The 23034-nt window shown below is 40.3% G+C and overlaps 1 protein-coding gene across 2 annotated transcripts; it reads right to left on the reverse strand.

Moving 5' to 3' along the window:
* Positions 1-7902: 7902 nt before the first annotated feature.
* LOC140571063 (uncharacterized) lies at positions 7903-21229 on the reverse strand. Of its 2 annotated transcripts, XM_072692656.1 has the most exons (9): positions 20794-21229; positions 20219-20302; positions 19756-19956; positions 19237-19430; positions 18221-18256; positions 17972-18005; positions 17110-17190; positions 16412-16480; positions 7903-9991 (listed from the first exon to the last, which is right to left on the reverse strand). In XM_072692656.1, the coding sequence occupies exons 2-9, from the start codon at positions 20259-20261 to the stop codon at positions 8361-8363; spliced, it is 2289 nt and encodes a 762-aa protein (XP_072548757.1). In that variant the 5' UTR covers positions 20262-20302; positions 20794-21229; the 3' UTR covers positions 7903-8360. The 2 variants fall into 2 exon arrangements, with proteins under 2 accessions (XP_072548757.1, XP_072548758.1); XM_072692657.1 differs by lacking the exon at positions 20794-21229 and having other exon boundaries at positions 19756-19926; positions 20219-20777.
* Positions 21230-23034: the final 1805 nt, after the last annotated feature.

A 23034-nucleotide genomic window follows, 5' to 3' on the forward strand; every position in this document is an offset into this window, starting at 1 on the left:
TTGCTGATTTAACTGCATTAGCAGTTCTGTACATTTTTAGCAGTGAAGTGTGGAGAATGAGAACTCACTGAGGTGCCTGGACCTGAGAGGCTTTCTGTTAGTGAATCAAAACACAAACCACCAGAATTATCTGTTAAGAGTATTATCAAATATATAACATACATTATTTACATATAAAAAATACATTTATTTTAAAACTAGTTTTTTTGCCATGTTATGTTATTAAAAAACACAAATTCACAGATATAATGTTAACATTAAAATATCAGCCAAAATAATGAGGTACTTACGTCTTTTTGATTCATTGTGTTCTTTTAGCTGAAAAAGAACCAAGTTGTGTTTATAAGCAGTGAAGAATCTATATGAAGATGTGCAACATACCTTCACATTATTCATAAATGCTTTAAAAACTTAAACAAATGGAGTTTAAGCAAATTTTAGCTGGAATTTTAGCAGGACAGTTATAATCACTCTTAAAACATTCACAGTGTTAATCACTGTTAGATTGTATCAGTGTATGTTATGTTAAATGTTATGTATCTCCTGTACACTAAACAATTAACCTCATAAAATAAGATTAATGAAATGATAAAAAACTGTATTAGATGAAGAAATACCGGTTTTAGCCACTCTGTTATTGTTTGTAGTGCTTTCTGATTCATCTGGCTTTCCAGTTTTCTTTTCTTTCCTTTTTGGTACAGAACATCCACAATGAGTGTATTCTTCCTTTCTGCATGTCTGCTGTCTGGTACAAAGTCGAATGTCTGATGGAGCACCACTACAACAGTAGGCTTGGTGTCTGTAGTGAAATAGTGATACATACATTCATAGTGTTTTACCAGTACTGTATCAATATCTGTGGTGATACTGCTGACCATAAAGCAGTTTTTAACACCGGTAGGGTAAAATGGTATCAGTAATCCCTAATACTATAAATATTTCTGCTATGCTGTACCCAGATTCTCCATTACCTTTAAAACTTTACTACACTGATTAAACAGTGACACACAGCCGAGTACCTGAGAGTTCCTTGTTTTGCAGCTGTGCTTCAATGTTGGTTCCATTTGGACAGAAAAGCATAATGGCATCACTCTTGTCTGCTTTAGATTCCTTCAGCAGTACTTCTGCTTTTAAATGTTTCATAATTTTTTTAGCTGGAGAATTTGTGCTTTCAGCTGCATAACAGTAGACCTTCAGCTTTCCTAGAACAGAAATTACACACCATCAACATCCAGAAAGGCCACTGTTTTTAAACCAATAGCATGATGATGATTTTGTGGTTCTTTTGTAAGAACATATATTTTAATCTGATGTTTACCATAAAATATCTATTTTTTGTGTTTAAATTCAAGCATTAAAATGACAGATTAAAAAAAAAGTCACATTAGCTTGTACAACACATGGGTCCTAGTAACAGCTGGTAGTTTATAGCAGCGGTGGGTTAATCTCCTCTAATTGTGAGTTAGTTTATAGCAGCGGTGGGTTAATCTCCTCTGTAATTGTGAGTTAGTTTATAGCAGCGGTGGGTTAATCTCCTCTGTAATTGTGAGTTAGTTTATAGCAGCGGTGGGTTAATCTCCTCTGTAATTGTGAGTTAGTTTATAGCAGCGGTGGGTTAATCTCCTCTAATCGTGAGTTAGTTTATAGCAGCGGTGGGTTAATCTCCTCTAATTGTGAGTTAGTTTATAGCAGCGGTGGGTTAATCTCCTCTAATCCTGAGTTAGTTTATAGCAGCGGTGGGTTAATCTCCTCTAATAGTGAGTTAGTTTATAGCAGTGGTGGGTTAATCTCCTCTAATCGTGAGTTAGTTTATAGCAGTGGTGGGTTAATCTCCTCTAATTGTGAGTTAGTTTATAGCAGCGGTGGGTTAATCTCCTCTAATAGTGAGTTAGTTTATAGCAGCGGTGGGTTAATCTCCTCTAATCGTGAGTTGGATTATAGCAGTGGTGGGTTAATCTCCTCTAATAGTGAGTTAGTTTATAACAGTGGTGGGTTAATCTCCTCTAATCGTGAGTTAGTTTATAGCAGTGGTGGGTTAATCTCCTCTAATTGTGAGTTAGTTTATAGCAGCGGTGGGTTAATCTCCTCTAATCGTGAGTTAGTTTATAGCAGCGGTGGGTTAATCTCCTCTAATCGTGAGTTGGATTATAGCAGTGGTGGGTTAATCTCCTCTAATCGTGAGTTAGTTTATATCAGCGGTGGGTTAATCTCCTCTAATAGTGAGTTAGTTTATAGCAGCGGTGGGTTAATCTCCTCTAATCCTGAGTTAGTTTATAGCAGCGGTGAATTAATCTCCTCTAATCCTGAGTTAGTTTATAGCAGCGGTGGGATAATCTCCTCTAATTGTGAGTTAGTTTATAGCAGCGGTGGGATAATCTCCTCTAATTGTGAGTTAGTTTATAGCAGCGGTGGGTTAATCTCCTCTAATCCTGAGTTAGTTTATAGCAGCGGTGGGTTAATCTCCTCTAATCGTGAGTTAGTTTATAGCAGTGGTGGGTTAATCTCCTCTAATTGTGAGTTAGTTTATAGCAGCGGTGGGTTAATCTCCTCTAATTGTGAGTTAGTTTATAGCAGCGGTGGGTTAATCTCCTCTAATAGTGAGTTAGTTTATAGCAGCGGTGGGTTAATCTCCTCTAATCGTGAGTTGGATTATAGCAGTGGTGGGTTAATCTCCTCTAATAGTGAGTTAGTTTATAACAGTGGTGGGTTAATCTCCTCTAATCGTGAGTTAGTTTATAGCAGTGGTGGGTTAATCTCCTCTAAATGTGAGTTAGTTTATAGCAGCGGTGGGTTAATCTCCTCTAATCGTGAGTTAGTTTATAGCAGTGGTGGGTTAATCTCCTCTAATCGTGAGTTGGATTATAGCAGTGGTGGGTTAATCTCCTCTAATCGTGAGTTAGTTTATATCAGCGGTGGGTTAATCTCCTCTAATAGTGAGTTAGTTTATAGCAGCGGTGGGTTAATCTCCTCTAATCCTGAGTTAGTTTATAGCAGCGGTGAATTAATCTCCTCTAATCCTGAGTTAGTTTATAGCAGCGGTGGGTTAATCTCCTCTAATTGTGAGTTAGTTTATAGCAGCGGTGGGATAATCTCCTCTAATCCTGAGTTAGTTTATAGCAGCGGTGAATTAATCTCCTCTAATCCTGAGTTAGTTTATAGCAGCGGTGGGTTAATCTCCTCTAATTGTGAGTTAGTTTATAGCAGCGGTGAATTAATCTCCTCTAATTGTGAGTTAGTTTATAGCAGCGGTGGGTTAATCTCCTCTAATTGTGAGTTAGTTTATAGCAGCGGTGGGTTAATCTCCTCTAATCATGAGTTGGATTATAGCAGCGGTGGGTTAATCTTCTTCGTATTCATGAGTTAGTTTATAGCAGCGGTGGGTTAATCTTCTTCGTATTCATGAGTTAGTTTATAGCAGCGGTGGGTTAATCTCCTCTAATCGTGAGTTGGATTATAGCAGTGGTGGGTTAATCTCCTCTGTAATCGTGAGTTAGTTTATAGCAGCAGTGGGTTAATCTCCTCTGTAATCGTGAGTTAGTTTATAGCAGTGGTGGGTTAATCTCCTCTAATAGTGAGTTAGTTTATAGCAGTGGTGGGTAAATCTCCTCTAATCGTGAGTTGGATTATAGCAGCGGTGGGTTAATCTCCTCTGTAATCGTGAGTTAGTTTATAGCAGTGGTGGGTTAATCTCCTCTAATCGTGAGTTAGTTTATAACAGTGGTGGGTTAATCTCCTCTAATCGTGAGTTAGTTTATAGCAGCGGTGGGTTAATCTCCTCTGTAATCGTGAGTTAGTTTATAGCAGTGGTGAATTAATCTCCTCTAATAGTGAGTTAGTTTATAACAGTGGTGGGTTAATCTTCTTCGTATTCATGAGTTAGCTTATAGCAGTGGTGGGTTAATCTCCTCTAATCGTGAGTTGGATTATAGCAGTGGTGGGTTAATCTCCTCTAATAGTGAGTTAGTTTATAGCAGCGGTGGGTTAATCTCCTCTAATCGTGAGTTGGATTATAGCAGTGGTGGGTTAATCTCCTCTAATAGTGAGTTAGTTTATAGCAGCGGTGGGTTAATCTCCTCTGTAATCGTGAGTTAGTTTATAGCAGTGGTGGGTTAATCTCCTCTAATCGTGAGTTAGTTTATAGCAGCGGTGGGTTAATCTCCTCTGTAATCGTGAGTTAGTTTATAGCAGTGGTGAATTAATCTCCTCTAATAGTGAGTTAGTTTATAACAGTGGTGGGTTAATCTTCTTCGTATTCATGAGTTAGTTTATAGCAGTGGTGGGTTAATCCCCTCTAATCGTGAGTTGGATTATAGCAGCGGTGGGTTAATCTCCTTCGTATTCATGAGTTAGTGTATCACTCCTCTCTTATTCACTCTATAGGCTTCCAGTTCAGTTCCACATTGGCTACAACATTGTGTTTATGTCATTTAATGCCCGATTTAATTGTCCTTCTCTCCTTGTCCTTGCCAGCACATGATTGGTATTGCTTTTTATTTTAGTTAGTATTGTTAGTATTAGGATTAATTAAATACTAATATTAGTGCTAGTATTGTTTCAATGCTTTTCATTTAAAAAATATTATTTTAATTCTTTTCCAAAATGATGTTTCCCAAAAATGTAGATTACTTTGAGACTACATAACAAAATAAGAGCGATTAGAATAAATATTATAATAAAAGTATTTAATTATATACTGAAAGAACAGGCAGCACATCTAAGTTTTACGTTCTTTGGTAAAGTTCCACCTCTTTGCTCCTCTTCTGCAGTCCTGTCTCTCGTTTCTCTCTGGCTCCGCCCTCTTGTTATTATAGATTCCTCTGCTTTATCTCTTCCTGTCTGCTCGTCCTCTGACACTGCTGACTCACGTGTCCCTTTCCATGCTTCCACATCACAGCTTTCCACCTTCTGATCTCTTACCACTTTGTGAACTCCCATAATAACCTGGTATTACCTGTTTGCTCACCTTGTATTTTAGGCATCTTCTTATGTGAGTCTTCTTTTACTCATCTAATCTGATGCAGGGAAATCAGACAGCATGCTATGTGGAATGTACAATAAGCAATCACAGTAATCACATCACATTAATCACATCATCTTAATCACATCAATCACAAACAAAGAGAGAGACAAGAGCACTGAACAGAAGACTGGACAGAGGAACAAGGACCAGGTCATTAATGGGGACGGACACAACACAGTGACAGGAACAGGGACAGAACTGAAGTAAAGGTAAAGACAGATCTGCAGGGAGGTGAAAATATTACATATCTGATTCAGCTGTTTTACAGAGTTCTGAACGAGCAGATCAGGAGTAACAGGTACTTACCTCCACCCACAGATCAGATGTCTGAATTTTCACTCTGCTGAACTGAAACCAAAAGTCCAGAACATTCTCAGAAGCTCCAGAATCATAAAATCATGATTATTCAGGTCTTTACTTACATTTAATATTTAACCTCTAATATTCTAATATTCTAATATTCTACAGAAAACATCTCATTAATATGCATTAATACATGCAACAGAAATCAGAGAAAACAAGCACTGTAATAATCACACACACACACACACACACACACACACACACACAGCTCCTGAATAAATAACTGAACAGCTGTTTTTAAACAGAGCAGAATAAATACTTACAGTTTCTGTAACACTCCGACTGTCTGATGGAGTTTACCTCAGCAGCTCCTGCAGATCTGTGGGTATAAACCCTTTCACTTTTACTTTCCTCTTCCTCTGAACTCACTCTTTACTGCCCTCCTCAGTTCACTGTGTAGAACTGCTTGCCAAGAAAACAGTAGAACGATTCTTTATCGTTTTTCGAGTTTTTTACTTCTATTATTTATATTTTGTATATATTGGTATTTTATCTATGTTTTGCATCTAAATGTCTCGCTGTCCCTGTTCTGCTGTGGCACTGTGAATTTTCCCACTGTACTAATAAAGGATAATCTTAATAAGCTGATTTGACCTGCTAATAGTTTTCCTTCTGAGCCTTCTTCAGAACTCATTTAATGAAATGATATACAATATCTACCAAGGTGATTGAGCAGCTATCAAAATCTATAGCTGCTTGTACAATGACACCACCGCCTGTTGCTAGCTGTGTAGTGCATACACTCAGAGACACATGGCTGAAAGAAGTTAATGAGGCCACCTGACTGCATTCACTGCTCCACCGTGGACTTGAATACTTTGCTGGGTCACTGTCCCTGCACTCATGTGGTTCTAATCATATTTCTTATAGAAATTAATGTGTCTTAATGACAGGTTTAAATTGGCTCCCTCTAGTCCTCCACATGGTGTTCCTCAGGGCTCCGTCCTTGGCCTGTTACTCTTTAGTACCTAATGCTTAATGTTGGCAACCTCATCAGAAAGCAATGCCTCATTACAAAACAATGCCTTTAGTTTTACTGCCATGTGAATGATACTCAATCTACATACTCACTGAGCCTATAAATAGGCTGCCAGCCCCTGCTCTAGTTCTCAGGCTGGCTGACAAAATCCTTGATGGCCACCATTAAAAAATCATAAAGCATTCATCCTGATTTTACCTCCTCCTCCTCCTTGGAAACATAATATTGGTCATTTTAGATCCCATGTTACAGAGTCCGAAGATTGTGTCTAAAGATTGGACACAGGGTCTGAAGGGAAACTGAACACCTGAACAGGGGGACTGGACAAGAGACTGGACTAGTGACTGAATGGGCAGACAGACAGGACAGGAGATAGGAGCTCTGGACAGAAGACTGGACAGTTGTTAATGGGGACAGGAAAAGAGACAGACATAGGGACGTAAAAGTATATATATGTCAGATATATGACACAAGCGAGGCACACCTGACCGGAGTGTGGGCTATGATGGACAATTACACACATTACACATAATTGAAATGTGTCAGGTACAGATATTACTGTTACTGATATTACTATATTACTAGTACATTATAACAGTGCAGAGTCAGGCAGATAAGTAGAATCCATGTGCACCCAGACCTTATTGAACATACAATGTAGGGAAAATCAGGGAACAGATGTAAATTGATGTTTTTATCAGGGTCTCTCCAGATGACTTTTTTTTTGTAACCCGTCTTTGTAGAGAAGCACAATAAATATTGATTAATTCACCATTTGTGTGATTTGCACAACAATACTCACCTTAGCACTGTAAAATTCCTTTTACTAACCGTCTCCTTTTAGACAGGGTCATACGTTGGTCCCTCACTGAAGTCTCTGCTAGAAGCTCCCAAGACATCAGTAAGGCTCTCCTCCATGTACTGGCTATTTCCAGCCAATGGCCTACATGTAGAATTTACCTCAACATGAAGTGGTAATCATATCACAACCCACCCCTCTCTTTGCTCAGTGGTCCAGAACTAATGGTCTTAAATCAGACAGTCACAATAGTCTATAGGATTGATCTTTGTCTGACCTCTTTGCCAGGGCCTTTTAACATCGTGTAAACCTCATTTCATGAGACACAGATTTCTCAGTTTAAATCTCCTCAGCAGTTTAGATGTTAGGTTAATCAAGCTGAGTCTGATGTGCTGCAGCCAATCATACAGGAGAGATTAGTTTGTCCCGCCTCAGCTGCTGCTGATTGGGTATGACTAGTGCAGCAGAGAGCGCCCCTTCTTCTCTGATCATGCCCTGGGGGAAGCTGAGAGCTGCCAGTTAGCCTGTTGCTAAAAAGTATTATTCAGAAAAAGGGACCAGAAGCTGCACATTTATCCCAGAGGTCTGGGTTTTTTTGAGAGCATCAGGAATCCTGGAGAGTGGATTTCCTCACTTCATCTCAGAACCCTTCGGTGAACTTTGATGGTGAGCCATCCAAAGCAACTGACCTGACAGATCTGACCAGTCTTGACTTCATTCTGAACTCCCTGGTTCTGTGGCAGGGCTAGGATTAAGAGCCTGTGACACACTCTTCCTTTTTCATGTTTTATTTAATGATTTAACCCTCAATTGTATTTTATTTTATTCTTGATTTATTGGATATTGTTTGTGGATTTTACTGAAAAGCCAGAGCTAGAGGTCAGCAATTAGAACAAGCTATGCTAATAGCAGTAAGTAACATTTTACTAAAGCTAAACCTAGTAGAGATTATCTAATACCTAAAAATAACACTAAGCTACATAATTAAACTAAATAGACTACTGTTAAACCATAAACAACTAAACAACTGTCTCTGGTTAATGCAGAATTAACTTAAATGTTTTATTGTTTTTCTATATTGAACAGAACAGACTTACAGATCCTTCAGTAACAGCAGTGTAAATGTGTATGATGGTGTACAAGATACATTTTCACTATCATATTTTTTCTCTAGACACAAAGCAGTCTTTACAATCCTCTTACCCTCCACCTCCAGTCTTTTCAGTACTCTCATCCTCCGCCCGTTCCCCAGTACCCAAACCAGTCTTTTCAGTACTCTCATCCTCCGCCCGTTCCCCAGTACTCAAACCAGTGTTTTCAGTACTCTTACCCTCCGCCCGTTCCCCAGTACTCAAACCAGTGTTTTCAGTACTCTCACTCTCCGTCTGTTCCCCAGTACTCAAACCAGTGTTTTCAGTACTCTCACCCTCCACCTGTTCCCCAGTACTCAAACCAGTGTTTTCAGTACTCTCACTCTCCGTCTGTTCCCCAGTACTCAAACCAGTGTTTTCAGTACTCTCACTCTCCGTCTGTTCCCCAGTACTCAAACCAGTGTTTTCAGTACTCTCACTCTCCGTCTGTTCCCCAGTACTCAAACCAGTGTTTTCAGTACTCTCATCCTCCGCCCGTTCCCCAGTACTCAAACCAGTGTTTTCAGTACTCTTACCCTCCGCCCGTTCCCCAGTACTCAAACCAGTGTTTTCAGTACTCTTACCCTCCGCCCATTCCCCAGTACTCAAACCAGTGTTTTCAGTACTCTCACCCTCCGCCTGTTCCCCAGTACTCAAACCAGTGTTTTCAGTACTCTCAACCTCCGCCTGTTCCCCAGTACTCAAACCAGTGTTTTCAGTACTCTCAACCTCCGCCTGTTCCCCAGTACTTAAACCAGTGTTTTCAGTACTCTCACCCTCCGCCCGTTCCCCAGTACTCAAACCAGTGTTTTCAGTACTCTCAACCTCCGCCTGTTCCCCAGTACTCAAACCAGTGTTTTCAGTACTCTCACCCTCCACCTGTTCCCCAGTACTCAAACCAGTGTTTTCAGTACTCTCACCCTCTGTCTGTTCCCCAGTACTCAAACCAGTGTTTTCAGTACTCTTACCCTCCGCCCGTTCCCCAGTACTCAAACCAGTGTTTTCAGTACTCTCACCCTCTGTCTGTTCCCCAGTACTCAAACCAGTGTTTTCAGTACTCTCACCCTCTGTCTGTTCCCCAGTACTCAAACCAGTGTTTTCAGTACTCTCACCCTCCGCTTGTTCCCCAGTACTCAAACCAGTGTTTTCAGTACTCTCAACCTCCGCCTGTTCCCTAGCACCCAAACCAGTGTTTTCAGTACTCTCACCCTCTGTCTGTTCCCCAGTACCCAAACCAGTGTTTTCAGTACTCTCACCCTCCGCCTGTTCCCCAGTACTCAAACCAGTCTTTAGAATACTCTTACCATCCGCCTGTTCCCCAGTACTCAAACCAGTGTTTTCAGTACTCTCACCCTCCGACTGTTCCCCAGTACTCAAACCAGTGTTTTCAGTACTCTCACCCTCCACCTGTTCCCCAGTACCCGAAGTGGTATTTTCCTGATTAACCCTGTAATTTTGAGATTGAGGCTGTCTCTCACTTTTTTTCTGAATGTTCTGAATTGTAACCTTTGGGATCTGAATTTTAAGTTGCAGTTCTGGGACAGTGGCATAAATGAATGTTGCCTCCATTTCTTCCTTTGTGTGCTGAGTGTTCTCCTCCAGTGTTGGAGCTGTAGATGATTCAGTCTGGTTAGCCTCCACCCGTCTCTGGATGGTGTCTATCCTCACCAACTTCAGTTCGAAAATAAGACTACAAGAATCTTAGAGGGAAACAGACAAAATACAAATATTTCATGCTGTAATATTCCATAGGTATTTTGTATGTGCACACATTTTGCACACAATTTAAAAATATTTGAATAAAGATGCAAACATAATCAGGGTAATCTGATTAAGCATTTCTGATCATGTAAACACAATCTATTGATCTTAATTATATCATCTTAATTATGAATCTGATTAAGTCACAGATATCAGGAATACAGTCTGATTACTTTACAGAAGTGGCATTGAGATGTTTTCTAGATGTTGGGGAGAAACTGATCGAATATAAAATATCTGCTGTTAATGTGAGCAAAGTTGCAAAAAACAGGTAAAAAAACAAAAAAACAAACTATAGCCGCAAGATCCATAATTCAGTGTACACTGAATTATGGTTAAAATATGGTTAAAATAGTTAAAATATTGTGCAAAGGTACATTCCTTTATCATAAATTGACTCAAAAGGGCTTTATGGTTTATATGTCATGAAAATCAGAAATCCAGGTGGAGTAAATTACTTTTCAAACTGTATGAACATTACAACAAAAATAGGCTTGAAATAATTGAACATAAAATATGACCGTTTATCTTTTTGAACTAAATTAACATAAAATAACTTTTATGAACTTATGTTTTACAATATTTGAATTCCCTGAAATGAACTAGTGAATAAATAATTTAGAGGACTAATTATTAAACAGAAATGCAGGGTTAGCAGAATGCAGGGACATTTTGGCACAAATATGCTGAAGTTTTTCTCTTGCTTTGGGTGTAAGCACATTCTTCCCTGTTTCTATTTCAGTGACTAGAAACAAACCTGCTGAAGCTGATCTAAGTAAAACATGAATGTGGCTAGGGGTGTCCAATACCTTCTGAGGTGATACCTACTGATGTTTTTGAGCTTAAAATGCAATACTTGTGAACTAGAAGCCCCTCCATTTCCTGTTTTTTTTTCATATTTGGAAGACCAGCTGTGAAAGTGACATCATTACCCCGCACCCTCGCTCTAGACTTCTCCTCTCTATCAATAAAAATGTCAAAAACAGCAAAACAAACAAAAAAAAAGTTGACAGGGAATTGAAATCTGGATTAAACTGATATTAATTGAGTAAACATGCAATCTGTTTATTTTCTTCACTTTTGGGACGTTTGGGAGTAGACTGTCTTCCTGCATGTGTGACTGTAGATGTGTTCCAGTGCCTAGACTGCAGCCAAGGTAGACTGCATTTCTTGGCCGCTACATCATAGCAGGCTGTTCCAGTTGTGTGATCAACAGCTCAATAAGAAGGAGTTTTCATAGACACAGAGCGCATTGCATTATTGAGGCCCACCAGAGCGGAGTCATCCGCAGAGTTCAGGATCCTTACAGCTGATTCCCTGGAGACAGGAATTGGTGTTGAGGCTGAAGAGAAGGGGTGAGAGAACACAACCTTGTGGTACTCCAGTACTGAGTGTCCGGAGGTCTAAAGTGTGTTCTCCCAGCCGCACATGGCGCCTCCTGTTAGTCAGGAAATCTACAATCCACTGACGCATGAAGCAGCTGGGACAGTTTGGCTTGAAGGAGCTGCGGCACAACAGTGTTAAAGCTGAGCTAAAGTCCACAAACAGAACCCAAGCATAGGTTCCAGGAGTGTCGATGCTGCAGAATGTAGTGAAGGGTCAAGTTGACCACGTCTTCGACAGACCTGTTTGCTTTGTATGCAAACTACAGGGGGTCCAGCAGGGGATCTGTAATGGACTTTAGGTGGGCTGAGATCAGACGGGACCAGGCCGCAGGCAGACAGGCTAAAACCACCCTCTGAGAGCTGCTCTGAGGCTCTGAGGCGCCACCCAGGTTTCACCGTATTGAGACTGTGTCTGTGCCCCGAATTAAACCCAATCATAGAACATCTAGATCAGCTCATTTTAATAATTTAATCAGTGTTAAAATCTCTCATTCCAACGATAACAGCAGCACCTCAGACCTAAAGCTCGCTCTACTTAACATTAGATCACTATCCTCAGGATATAAATATGTACATAGCCCTAGATTATCAGGCAGAGGAGGTGGAGTATGTATAATCTCCCAGAATACACTAGAGATTATTCAACAACACTGTAACACCTTCACTTCTTTTGAGCTTATCTACATTAATATATCAAATCCAGACACTAATAAAAATACTTTCACACTGATTCATATCTATAGGCCTCCAGGGCCCGACTCTGAATTTAGTGATTTTGCTGCAGAGACAAAGTTATAATAGTAGGAGACTTTAATATTCATTTAGAAAAAGCAGACGATCCATTAACAAAGGTATCGATCTTAGATTCTGTCAGAATCACACAAACTGTAACTGGACCCACACATCACTGTAACCATACCCTAGATCTAGTCCTGATCCTGGGTTTTAGCATTGATCATCTAAATATTCTACCTCAGAGCTCAGTAATATCAGACCATTATCTGATCTCCTTTGAGCTTCATCTTAGGCTAAATGTTCATTTGCCCCCCGACACTGTCTAAAGCGCTCAGTGACCCCAATGACCGCTGTACAGTTTACTGAGAACCCCCCCCCCATCCACCTTATCTTACCCTCCGTCAGACCAAACGGAGCTCGTTACATTAACAGAAGATCTAGAAAACCTCCTTCCATCAATCTTAGACAAAGTAGCAGCGTTTAAAAGTGAAATGAGGAGGCAGTAAAGGCTCGCACCGTGGTCCAGTGATCAAACTCCTACCTTAAAACAAACAGTGCGGAAACTAGAGGGGAAACGGCGGACCACCAAACTAGAGGAGTTCCACATCTACAATCCACTGACGCATGAAGCAGCTGGGACAGTTTGGCTTGAAGGAGCTGCGGCACAACAGTGTTAAAGCTGAGCTAAAGTCCACAAACAGAACCCAAGCATAGGTTCCAGGAGTGTCGATGCTGCAGAATGTAGTGAAGGGTCAAGTTGACCACGTCTTCGACAGACCTGTTTGCTTTGTATGCAAACTACAGGGGGTCCAGCAGGGGATCTGTAATGGACTTTAGGTGGGCTGAGATCAGACGGGACCAGGCCGCAGGCAGACAGGCTAAAACCACCCTCTGAGAGCTGCTCTGAGGCTCTGAGGCGCCACCCAGGTTTCACCGTATTGAGACTGTGTCTGTGCCCCGAATTAAACCCAATCATAGAACATCTAGATCAGCTCATTTTAATAATTTAATCAGTGTTAAAATCTCTCATTCCAACGATAACAGCAGCACCTCAGACCTAAAGCTCGCTCTACTTAACATTAGATCACTATCCTCAGGATATAAATATGTACATAGCCCTAGATTATCAGGCAGAGGAGGTGGAGTATGTATAATCTCCCAGAATACACTAGAGATTATTCAACAGCACTGTAACACCTTCACTTCTTTTGAGATTCTCTACATTAATATATCAAATCCAGACACTAATAAAAATACTTTCACACTGATTCATATCTATAGGCCTCCAGGGCCCGACTCTGAATTTAGTGATTTTGCTGCAGAGACAAAGTTATAATAGTAGGAGACTTTAATATTCATTTAGAAAAAGCAGACGATCCATTAACAAAGGTATCGATCTTAGATTCTGTCAGAATCACACAAACTGTAACTGGACCCACACATCACTGTAACCATACCCTAGATCTAGTCCTGATCCTGGGTTTTAGCATTGATCATCTAAATATTCTACCTCAGAGCTCAGTAATATCAGACCATTATCTGATCTCCTTTGAGCTTCATCTTAGGCTAAATGTTCATTTGCCCCCCGACACTGTCTAAAGCGCTCAGTGACCCCAATGACCGCTGTACAGTTTACTGAGAACCCCCCCCCCCATCCACCTTATCTTACCCTCCGTCAGACCAAACGGAGCTCGTTACATTAACAGAAGATCTAGAAAACCTCCTTCCATCAATCTTAGACAAAGTAGCAGCGTTTAAAAGTGAAATGAGGAGGCAGTAAAGGCTCGCACCGTGGTCCAGTGATCAAACTCCTACCTTAAAACAAACAGTGCGGAAACTAGAGGGGAAACGGCGGACCACCAAACTAGAGGAGTTCCACTCTGCGTGGAAGGACGGCCTTAGTTAATATAGAAAGACTCATTAAAGCTCGCTCAGCGTATTTGACCTCACTGATCCAGAAAAACTAAAACAATCCCAGAGTTCTTTTTACTGAGATCTCTAAACTTACTAAAAGCCAGGCAGATTCAACAGCCCTACTAGACCTCTGATGTGCAGCCTCTGATACAGTAGATCACACTATTCTACTAGAAAGATTAGAGAACATGGTTGAAATCACAGGAACAGTTCTATCGTGGTTCAGATCATATCTAACTGAACTCTATCAGATCATAAAGATAATAGATTTATCTTCAAACTACGCAGAAGTAATATATGGAGTTCCTCAAGGCTCTATTCTAGGGCCGCCATTATTTTTAAATTATACATGTTACCACTGGGCTCAGTTATAAGCAGACATGGTGTTAATTTCCACTGTTCTGCAGATGACACACAGCTCTATATTTCAGCCAAACCTGATGATAAATTTAGATTACAGAAAATGGAGGACTGTGATATAAAACTCTGGATGTCACACACTTCTCCTCAACAGTGACAAAACCCAGCTTCTCCTTTTAGGTCCAAAAGACACTAGAAATAAACTCTCAGACTTAATGTTACACTTGTCTGATTCTCCCATCATTCCTGGTTTAGCAGCTAAAAATCTTGGCGTCACATTCAACTCAGATTTATCATTTGAGCAACATATAGCTAATATTAGTAGAACAGCCTTTATGCAGCTTAGGAACATCTCCAAACTAAGAGACTTCTTATCTCTACAGGACGCAGAAAAGCTAGTACACGCTTTTATTACCTCAAGACTAGATTACTGTAATGCACTACTGTCAGATTGTTCCAGCAGGAACCTCAATAAACTTAATAAGCTGCTTCAGAACACTGCAGTCAGGGTTCTTACTAAACCTAGAACATCTGACCATATCAGTCCAGTTCTATCAGCACTGCACTGCTCCCAGTTCAGTTCAGCACTGATTATAAAATTCCTTTATTAACATATAAAGCCCTACATGGTCTCGCTCCTGAGTACCTGCGGGATCTTATTACTGATTATGAACCATCAAGACTACTTAGATCTCAGGGTGCTGGACTCTTACTCGTTTCCAAAATTGGGGGGAGGAGCCTTTTCTAATAAAGCCCCCAACTCTGGAGTAACCTTCTAGATAATGTTCGGGACTCAGACACAGTCTCAGTCTTTAAATCTAAGCTGAAAACTTATATGTTTAGTTTAGCTTTTGGTAATTAATGTTTCTTAGATAAGGGCTGCAGGTCCAGGGGTTCGAGGACACAGGGAATTGTAGTACACTGAGATGCTGGAGCTGTCGTCTCGCTACTTACACGCGATCACTCAGGTTTGTGGACGGTGGAGCAGATGGACGCTAGTGTTTCAGGGAGCTCCAGTATCTGTGTTACCTTCTGGCTCTCTCCTTTAAATTAGACTGTTATAATCAGACCTACCGGAGTCGTCAGACACACTCTGATACTGATCAACATTCTCTGATCTCTATAAAATCCTCTCAGAACTAACTTTACCTAATCACCCAGCCTGACCTGCTGGAAGACTGACCGCTGAGGTCCCCTACTTGCGTCAGACCAGCTGCCACCTACCGGTCCAACCAGCAGGCCCCACCCCCACTATCACCCATACCAGACCAGCTACACACCCTCTTACCACTACTACCTGTTTAATGACCCTGTTAAACCTAAATGGACTCGTAACTATCTGCACTATTAATATCACCATTTTTAACTATCTATTGTATCTGGTTTGGTAATTTGTATCATTAATGTTTAAATAGTTCTGATCAGAGGAGGACGGGTCGGATCCCCCTTATGAGTCTTGGTTCCTCCCAAGGTCTCTTGTCTTAACGTAAGTCTTCTTACGTTATTTCTTCTTTCTTCTTTGTCTCAGTCTTTCATTAATGACTAATTATTTAAAGCTGCTTTGTGACGACAACAGTTATAAAAAGCTCTACAAATAAATCTGACTTGACTTTCTAAATCTAGTTTTTAGTACTGGATCACAGTCTAACCCATCACATGCTATGTGTTCTTTGGTGGTCTAGCTTTTGAATTGAAAGCACAGTCATACATGCTCCTCCTATATTATAACCGCATAGCTAGCTCTACTAGACAACACTAACCAGCTAGCTTCCTGATCTTGTATTTACAGAGAAGTTTAATCTGTTTTATCTGTTTTAGTGCCATTTTGAGGAGCTACTGGTGCTAACTGTTATAGCTAAGAAAGTTTAATACAAGTTTGATGTACAGTAATGTGTCTTTTTTGTCGTTTTAGTGAAAACATTATAAAATGTTCTTAGACTCTGAAATTACTTCTAAATTACTTACTTTTATTATTTAGAGCTTCTTCCAGGACTTCAGACATTTTTTCACCTTGTTCCAATGACACTGTCTCATCTGCAACATTTAGGACAAAATCAATTCAAAATCAATACAGTCTCTGCCCAGGAAACATATGTTAAGTCATTTTTGAGACAGTATAATTATGATGTTAGTTTAAGTAAACATTGCTTTAAAGAAGTACTGAATGAAATACTTCATAATAAATAAAATATTTTTTTTGTTTTCGCATTGAGGTCCTGAGATCCACTTCCCTGTACTTTGTTCTGTGTATTCAGAGGTCTATTGGCAATTTCTTTAAATACTTAATGGTGTTAGTATGTTACCCACACCCCCAATACATACATCCTACTATTTATACCATTCATTTATTATGTATTTACAGAGATGTACAGGGATTTATTTTAGTACCCCTTTGAGACACTACCTGGTGCTGTTCGAGGTAAGACAGCTAATACATCAGCATTCTGCAGCTGAAAGTCAATGTATAATAATATATAATATGTCTAATACTATAGTAATGTTAAGATGTTAACATTAACATTATCTTATTGCTTTTGTCATATATAGGTAGATTTGAAATGATTCCTAAATGTATAATAAAGTATTTATTTAATTTCTTTATATGAATACAGGCAGTATGCTATGCATCAAACAATACTTTGTTCTTACACTTGATGACTTACCATAATTCTCCAGTCGTTGTTTCGCTACCTTTAGCAGATTTTCCTTTATATTTTTTAATTCATTGTCCTTCTTTGTAATCTCTGTAAAATGTGAACATAATCACAACACAATTTACACAAATCTGCTCCCAACCGAGTATGATTTTCACAAATACAGTTTTGTGGCATGTTTACTGTTATCTATCACTAGGAGTAAAATTGGAAATAGCTTAAAAGAAATGACTGCTATTTATATATTTTTCCGTTCTGTTATATTTAATGTATCCATGGCCTGATTTGAAATGCATAATGTTTAACCCTTTACATTAACCTATAAAGCCCTATAAAAGTACCTGCGGGATCTTATTACTGATTATGAACCATCAAGACTACTTAGATCTCATGGGACTGGACTCTTACTTGTTCCCAAAATTCAGAAAACCTCAGCAGGGGGAGGTTTTCTGATAAAGCCCCCTGATAAAGCCCCCAACTCTGGAGTAACCTTCCAGATAATGTTGGGGACTCAGACACAGTCTCAGTCTGTAAATCTAGGCTGAAACTCATCTGTTTAGTTTAGCTTTTGGTAATTAATGTTTCTTAGATAAAGGTTGCAGGTCCAGGGGTTCGCGGACACAGGGAACAAGGAAGTAAAAAGCATTCTGAAATAGAGAGGTAAACACATCAGTATGCTTGGTAACTCGTATGTGTGTGTTTAATTGTATCGAGGTCGTTGTTTCTCCTAGTCATTCTTTATCAGATGTCTGTGTCTGTGTGGGATTTGGGGATCTGATAGTGTGAAAGGCATTAGACTAGAATTAGCTGTAGTTACTGAGTGTTACAGGAGCTATAGCTGATATTACACTGATGTTGATTCTTCACTCACCTTGCTTCAGCTTCTCCAATTCTGCTTTCTGTGTCTGGTGGAAAATAGTAAGGAAGGAATTTTAAGAAGGAAATGCTGATCTCTAGATGTCTGTATATAAAATATAGAACAGCAGATTTACAGAAGAAGAAAAACACCTCATTCATTTTTAATGAGAATCAATGTAAAATGAAGTCATATTGGAGCATTTTTGTTGGTTGGCAGATGTCATTGGTTTACAGTAGTTAATGCTCTAAACTGCAGACTCACCTCATCAGCTGTGGGTCCTGGTACATCAGGTTTCATCTAAAGAGAAACCAGCAGAACAGTTTTATACACCAGTATACTGTAGAGACTATTGTATGTACTGTAAATACGTACTGTACTGCAGTGTATGTAAAGTTGAATGTGAAAGTTTAGGCACCCTTGGCCAAATTTCACATTTCATTGTTTTTTTTTAATAGTAATAAACAACTTCTGTAGATAATCAAACATAATTTACAGTAAATCCTAATACACAGTCACTCTTTCTTTCAACAACAAGCAAAGCCAAATCATCAGGGTGGCTTGTGCAAAAGTCTGGACATCTTACAGAGTCAGGATTTAGTAATGCTGTAATTTGCAGCTTGTAACCACTAAAGGTTTTTCAGTCCTGGAGTATCTCTGAATATCTGAGTATCTGAAGAGCAGCTAAACCCCAGACAAGCCAAGTGGGCCCTGTCTTTACTCAAGTTTCATATCCAGCTGGGTAAAAAGGGTGGTAAGACTGATCCCTTATCATGTATTAATTACAAATAAACAACAACTAGGGAGGAACATGCCCAGGAGCTCTCTCCTACCACCTGCTCAAACAACCATGCTGGCATGTGACCCACAGCCTAAAGCATGGGCTACTGACCAAAACTAAATTTAGCTGAGCTGTGTTGGGGGCAATCACTATATGAGGATATAAGGAGGTATGTGTTTCATGGTTATAATATGCCACCAGCAAAACTGTTCCACAACAGCCATGGTCCCACTTATCTAATGACTTTATTATTGACCTTATCAGATCTAAAGGCTACCACAACCATCTTTCATGTTCATCACACCACTGCTCCACTAGTATGACCCCCTTCCAGGTCATGGTGTGCAATTATTATTTTTATTATTATTATTATTTCTACTACAAATAACAGAACTTTATGGTTATATACATAAATTATGTTTATATATGTTTGTAAATGTTTATTAATCATGTCCAGCCGCTGATTCAGAAATATATGAAAAAAAACAAAGCTGAATACCAGAGGTTTGATCCACTCTGTAACTTTCTCCACTGCTCTCTGATTCTTGGAGCATTGCAGTAGTCCTCTATCCTTGTGGAACAGACAGTCCACAGTGAGTGTATTCCCTCTGTCTACACTCCTGCTGCTGTCTGGTACCGTGGCCTCTGGGTCAGATGTGTGATGGAGAACCACTAGAACAGCAGGCTTGGTTTCTGTAGCAAAAATGAGAGATTTATAAATGGATTAATAAACTTCATTATAACACACAATACTTTACGGCATTGAGGCTGTATTGATGTGTAAGTGTGTAGTGTGTAGGGTTGCTGAAGAAGTGTGTATTGTGCTATCATGGGCTTAATTCAGTGAAACACTGATGAAGGGAGGTGTCTACTTGGTGACCCCTGTGAAGAGTTTGCAAGGTAGTGTGTAATTAGATTAGATAGAAATTTAAATCACTAGTAGTTTAACAGACAGTCATTTTAAATATTCTGTAAAGGAGAATCATTTGAGTTACAGACTGATTGCAGCACTGGTTACCTGATGAACTGCTAAGTTTACGCAGCGCTGCTTCAATGTCGGTTCCAGCTCGGGAAACAACAGAGCAGAAAACCAGAATGACGTCAGACTCCTCCACTGACATCCTCCTCAGGTTGGGTAATTTTTCAGACAGTCTTGTTATGAAGTTCTCATGAGAGTGCAGAGTATTTCCTACCTCGATGAAGGAATACTTTACCAATACTTTAGGAAGAAAAGTCACAGAAGAAACCGTACGCTTTTATAAAGAAACAATTTAAAATATACACAGAGCTGTTTATTCTAGTTTGTTCACTCTAGCACTCACACACTATTCCACAGAGTGCTCAGAGTGCTAATTTCCTCTAACCTGAATACTGGAATGAATAAGCACTGTTCTATAAATCAAGCTTCCTTTGTACTTCACACACTAATCAAATCATGCCCTATGATCTGATCTTATCTGATAAGTACAGCTGATGCTCACCTTTTGGTTTGGATTTAAACCGTGTCCAGAGGTTTTCCATCATCTTTGGTTGTTCCTGATTCAGAGCAGCTGTGTGATCTTTCTCTGAAATACCAAGTAAGGTGAGTTCAGGTTTATTCACCCTGATGGAGAAATGCAGGTATTTAACAAACAACCTTCAGAACGGTCAGAACAGAAGGTGCTGAACTTCACAGCTCCACACAAAAACACATGGACACAGATTACAGTCACAGCCTTTGGTTTAAACCAGAGTAGAACTTTTATTTTTTGTTTTTTGCGCATTAAATAAACGTTCGTCACGCCACCTCCATCAACTCACTACATTTCCCAGAATCCTTCCCCACATGGAGCCCCGTCACGTGCCCTCAATCCACCAATCCTATAGTGAGCCAGAGTACTGAGCACTTTCAGCTGTTTGTTTACAGATGGCTTTGTTGTGAAGTAATTCCAATCTTTAGTTTTGGTGCTTTGTTTTATTGTGCTCTGGTTTACTTGCTGCAACTCATCAACTCTTTTAAATTAAACTATTCTTAGTGTTTCACATCCACAAGCATCTGATTCGTCCTTCTACTTACCATGAACACGGTAATTCTGTCAATGTAACCTTCTGTTTGTGAGAAACCAGAGCTTTTTATTCACTGTACAAAAGGCCAGTAAGGAACAAAGAAATCAGGACTGTTATTAATGTTTAGAGCACAGTGCTATCTCTAAACACACACACACACACACACACACACACTCGCACATACACACTCACACACACACACTCACACACACACACTCGCACACACACACACACACACACACTCACACTCTGACTAAGTGTTTTGCCGAAAGATTGAAAATGAAACCAAAACCTCCAGAACATTTTCAGATCATTACTGATTTTCAGAACCAATGATAGAAACATAGATATTGAGATATTACTACACACACACACTCACACACACACACTAAGGTAATACTGATCAGTTAACCCTTTCAGTTTTATATGACAGTAACACAGACAGACGGCTGCTACTCACCTCAGCAGTTTCTCACAAACAACTCCAGTAGAAATGCTTTCACTTTCAGTTTAATCTGCACTGCCCCTTTACTGCCCCTAGAGGTCACTGTGTAGAACTGCACAGCAATAAACAGAGGTACTTCTTCTGGGATGTGTAAATGTTCATCAGTGTATAGTTGAGTGTTTTGTTTGTCATGATAATTATGATAACGAATAATAATTCTTATAACGTTGGTTGAAGAGGTCGTCATGATCAGACAGACTCTACTTTATCTTCTCTGACTTTTCCAGTCAGCTTAACTTTCTCTAACCCTTCAAACTCTACAGCTGTAGGTTAAAACCTTCAACTATACTGATCCACACATATCTCTGAATTGTTACTGAATAATATAAAGTAAAACATGAATAATTCATAATAGTTAAATGGTTAAGTGGATGTCAAATAATTAATTGTATGCTAATGAATTCATAGTAGATACTGAATAATTCATAATTTCAAAAGTTAATGCGTGCGAGATTATGTTGCTCTCCCTGTGCTGTTGGGAGAGAACATCCCCCACCCCGGCATTAGAGGCATCCACCTCGACCACAAATGCCGTTCGCGGGTTGGGGTGGTCAAGCAACAGGGCCGACGTGAACGCGTGTTGTAGCGCTTGGACGGGCTCCATGTGATGTGCTGGGGAGCCCCATTTAACAAGGATGTGATTGCCGCTGCCAAACTGCTAAAATCTCGAATGCACAGTCTATAAAAGTCCCAAGAATGGGATCTCAGACACAAGGAATATGCATTTCTCAAGCTGGGGCCCTAAGCTTTGCCAGGACTAGACGGACCTGGTGAACATGCGGGGGCAGGTTAGGGGAGTAGAGAAAAATGTCGTCTAAAAAAAGGCTACCATGAAGCGTCTGAGGTAGTCTTTGAGGACGTCATTGATGAAGGCCTGGAAGACAGAGGGGGTGTTGGCCAACCCATACGGCATGACCCTATACTGGTAGTGCCCCCTAGTGGTCAGAAAAGCCGTCTTCCACTCGCCCCCCTTCCTGATGCGCACCAGGGTGTTTGGTGAACAGCTGAGCGCCACGCAACAGTTCGAGGGCGGACAGGACCAAGGGCATGGGGTACGGGTAGTGGTTGGTAATCACGTTTAGGATGCAATAGTCCATACATGGACATAGCCCCCCTCCTGCGAGGCTACTGGCGACTTAAAAGGGGTGATATACCCCAGAGCTAGGGCTCACATTTACATTTACATTTACGGCATTTAGAAGACGCTCTTATCCAGAGCAACTGACAAAAGTGCTTTGCTATTTACCCAAGAAAACCTCATCTAGTTAGAATAGACTAATAATTCAAAGACACCTCTAAGCTTTAGATATTACTAAGCACAAGTCAATAAGGTGACCATAGTACTCTGCTATTCGTCCGAGTATTCTCGGAAGAGGTGGTTCTTCAGTTTGCGTTTGAAGACAGCGAGCGACTCTGCCGTTCGGACACCCAGGGGAAGCTCGTTCCACCACTTTGGTGCAGGACAGGATGCGGATTTTGAGGGATGGCGAGTCGAGCCAAGCCGTACTTGAAGCTCGAAGGGCACTAGGTGCGGATCGGCTTTTGACCATTGCCATCAAGAACGGAGAGGCTGGTCAGCTTTGTAGACCAGAGTCAGGGGGGTGAATCTGATGAGGGAAGCCGCTACAAGAAGCCAGTGAAGAGAAAGCAGCAGTGGAATGACATGGCTGAATTTAGGAACGTCTTGGGAAATGTGGAGCCTTCCACTAGGTCTATGGGGCAATCATAGAGGTGATGGGGTGGAAG

Source organism: Salminus brasiliensis, chromosome 1 (assembly GCF_030463535.1).
Source record: "Salminus brasiliensis chromosome 1, fSalBra1.hap2, whole genome shotgun sequence".
Classification (NCBI taxonomy): Eukaryota; Metazoa; Chordata; class Actinopteri; order Characiformes; family Bryconidae; genus Salminus; species Salminus brasiliensis.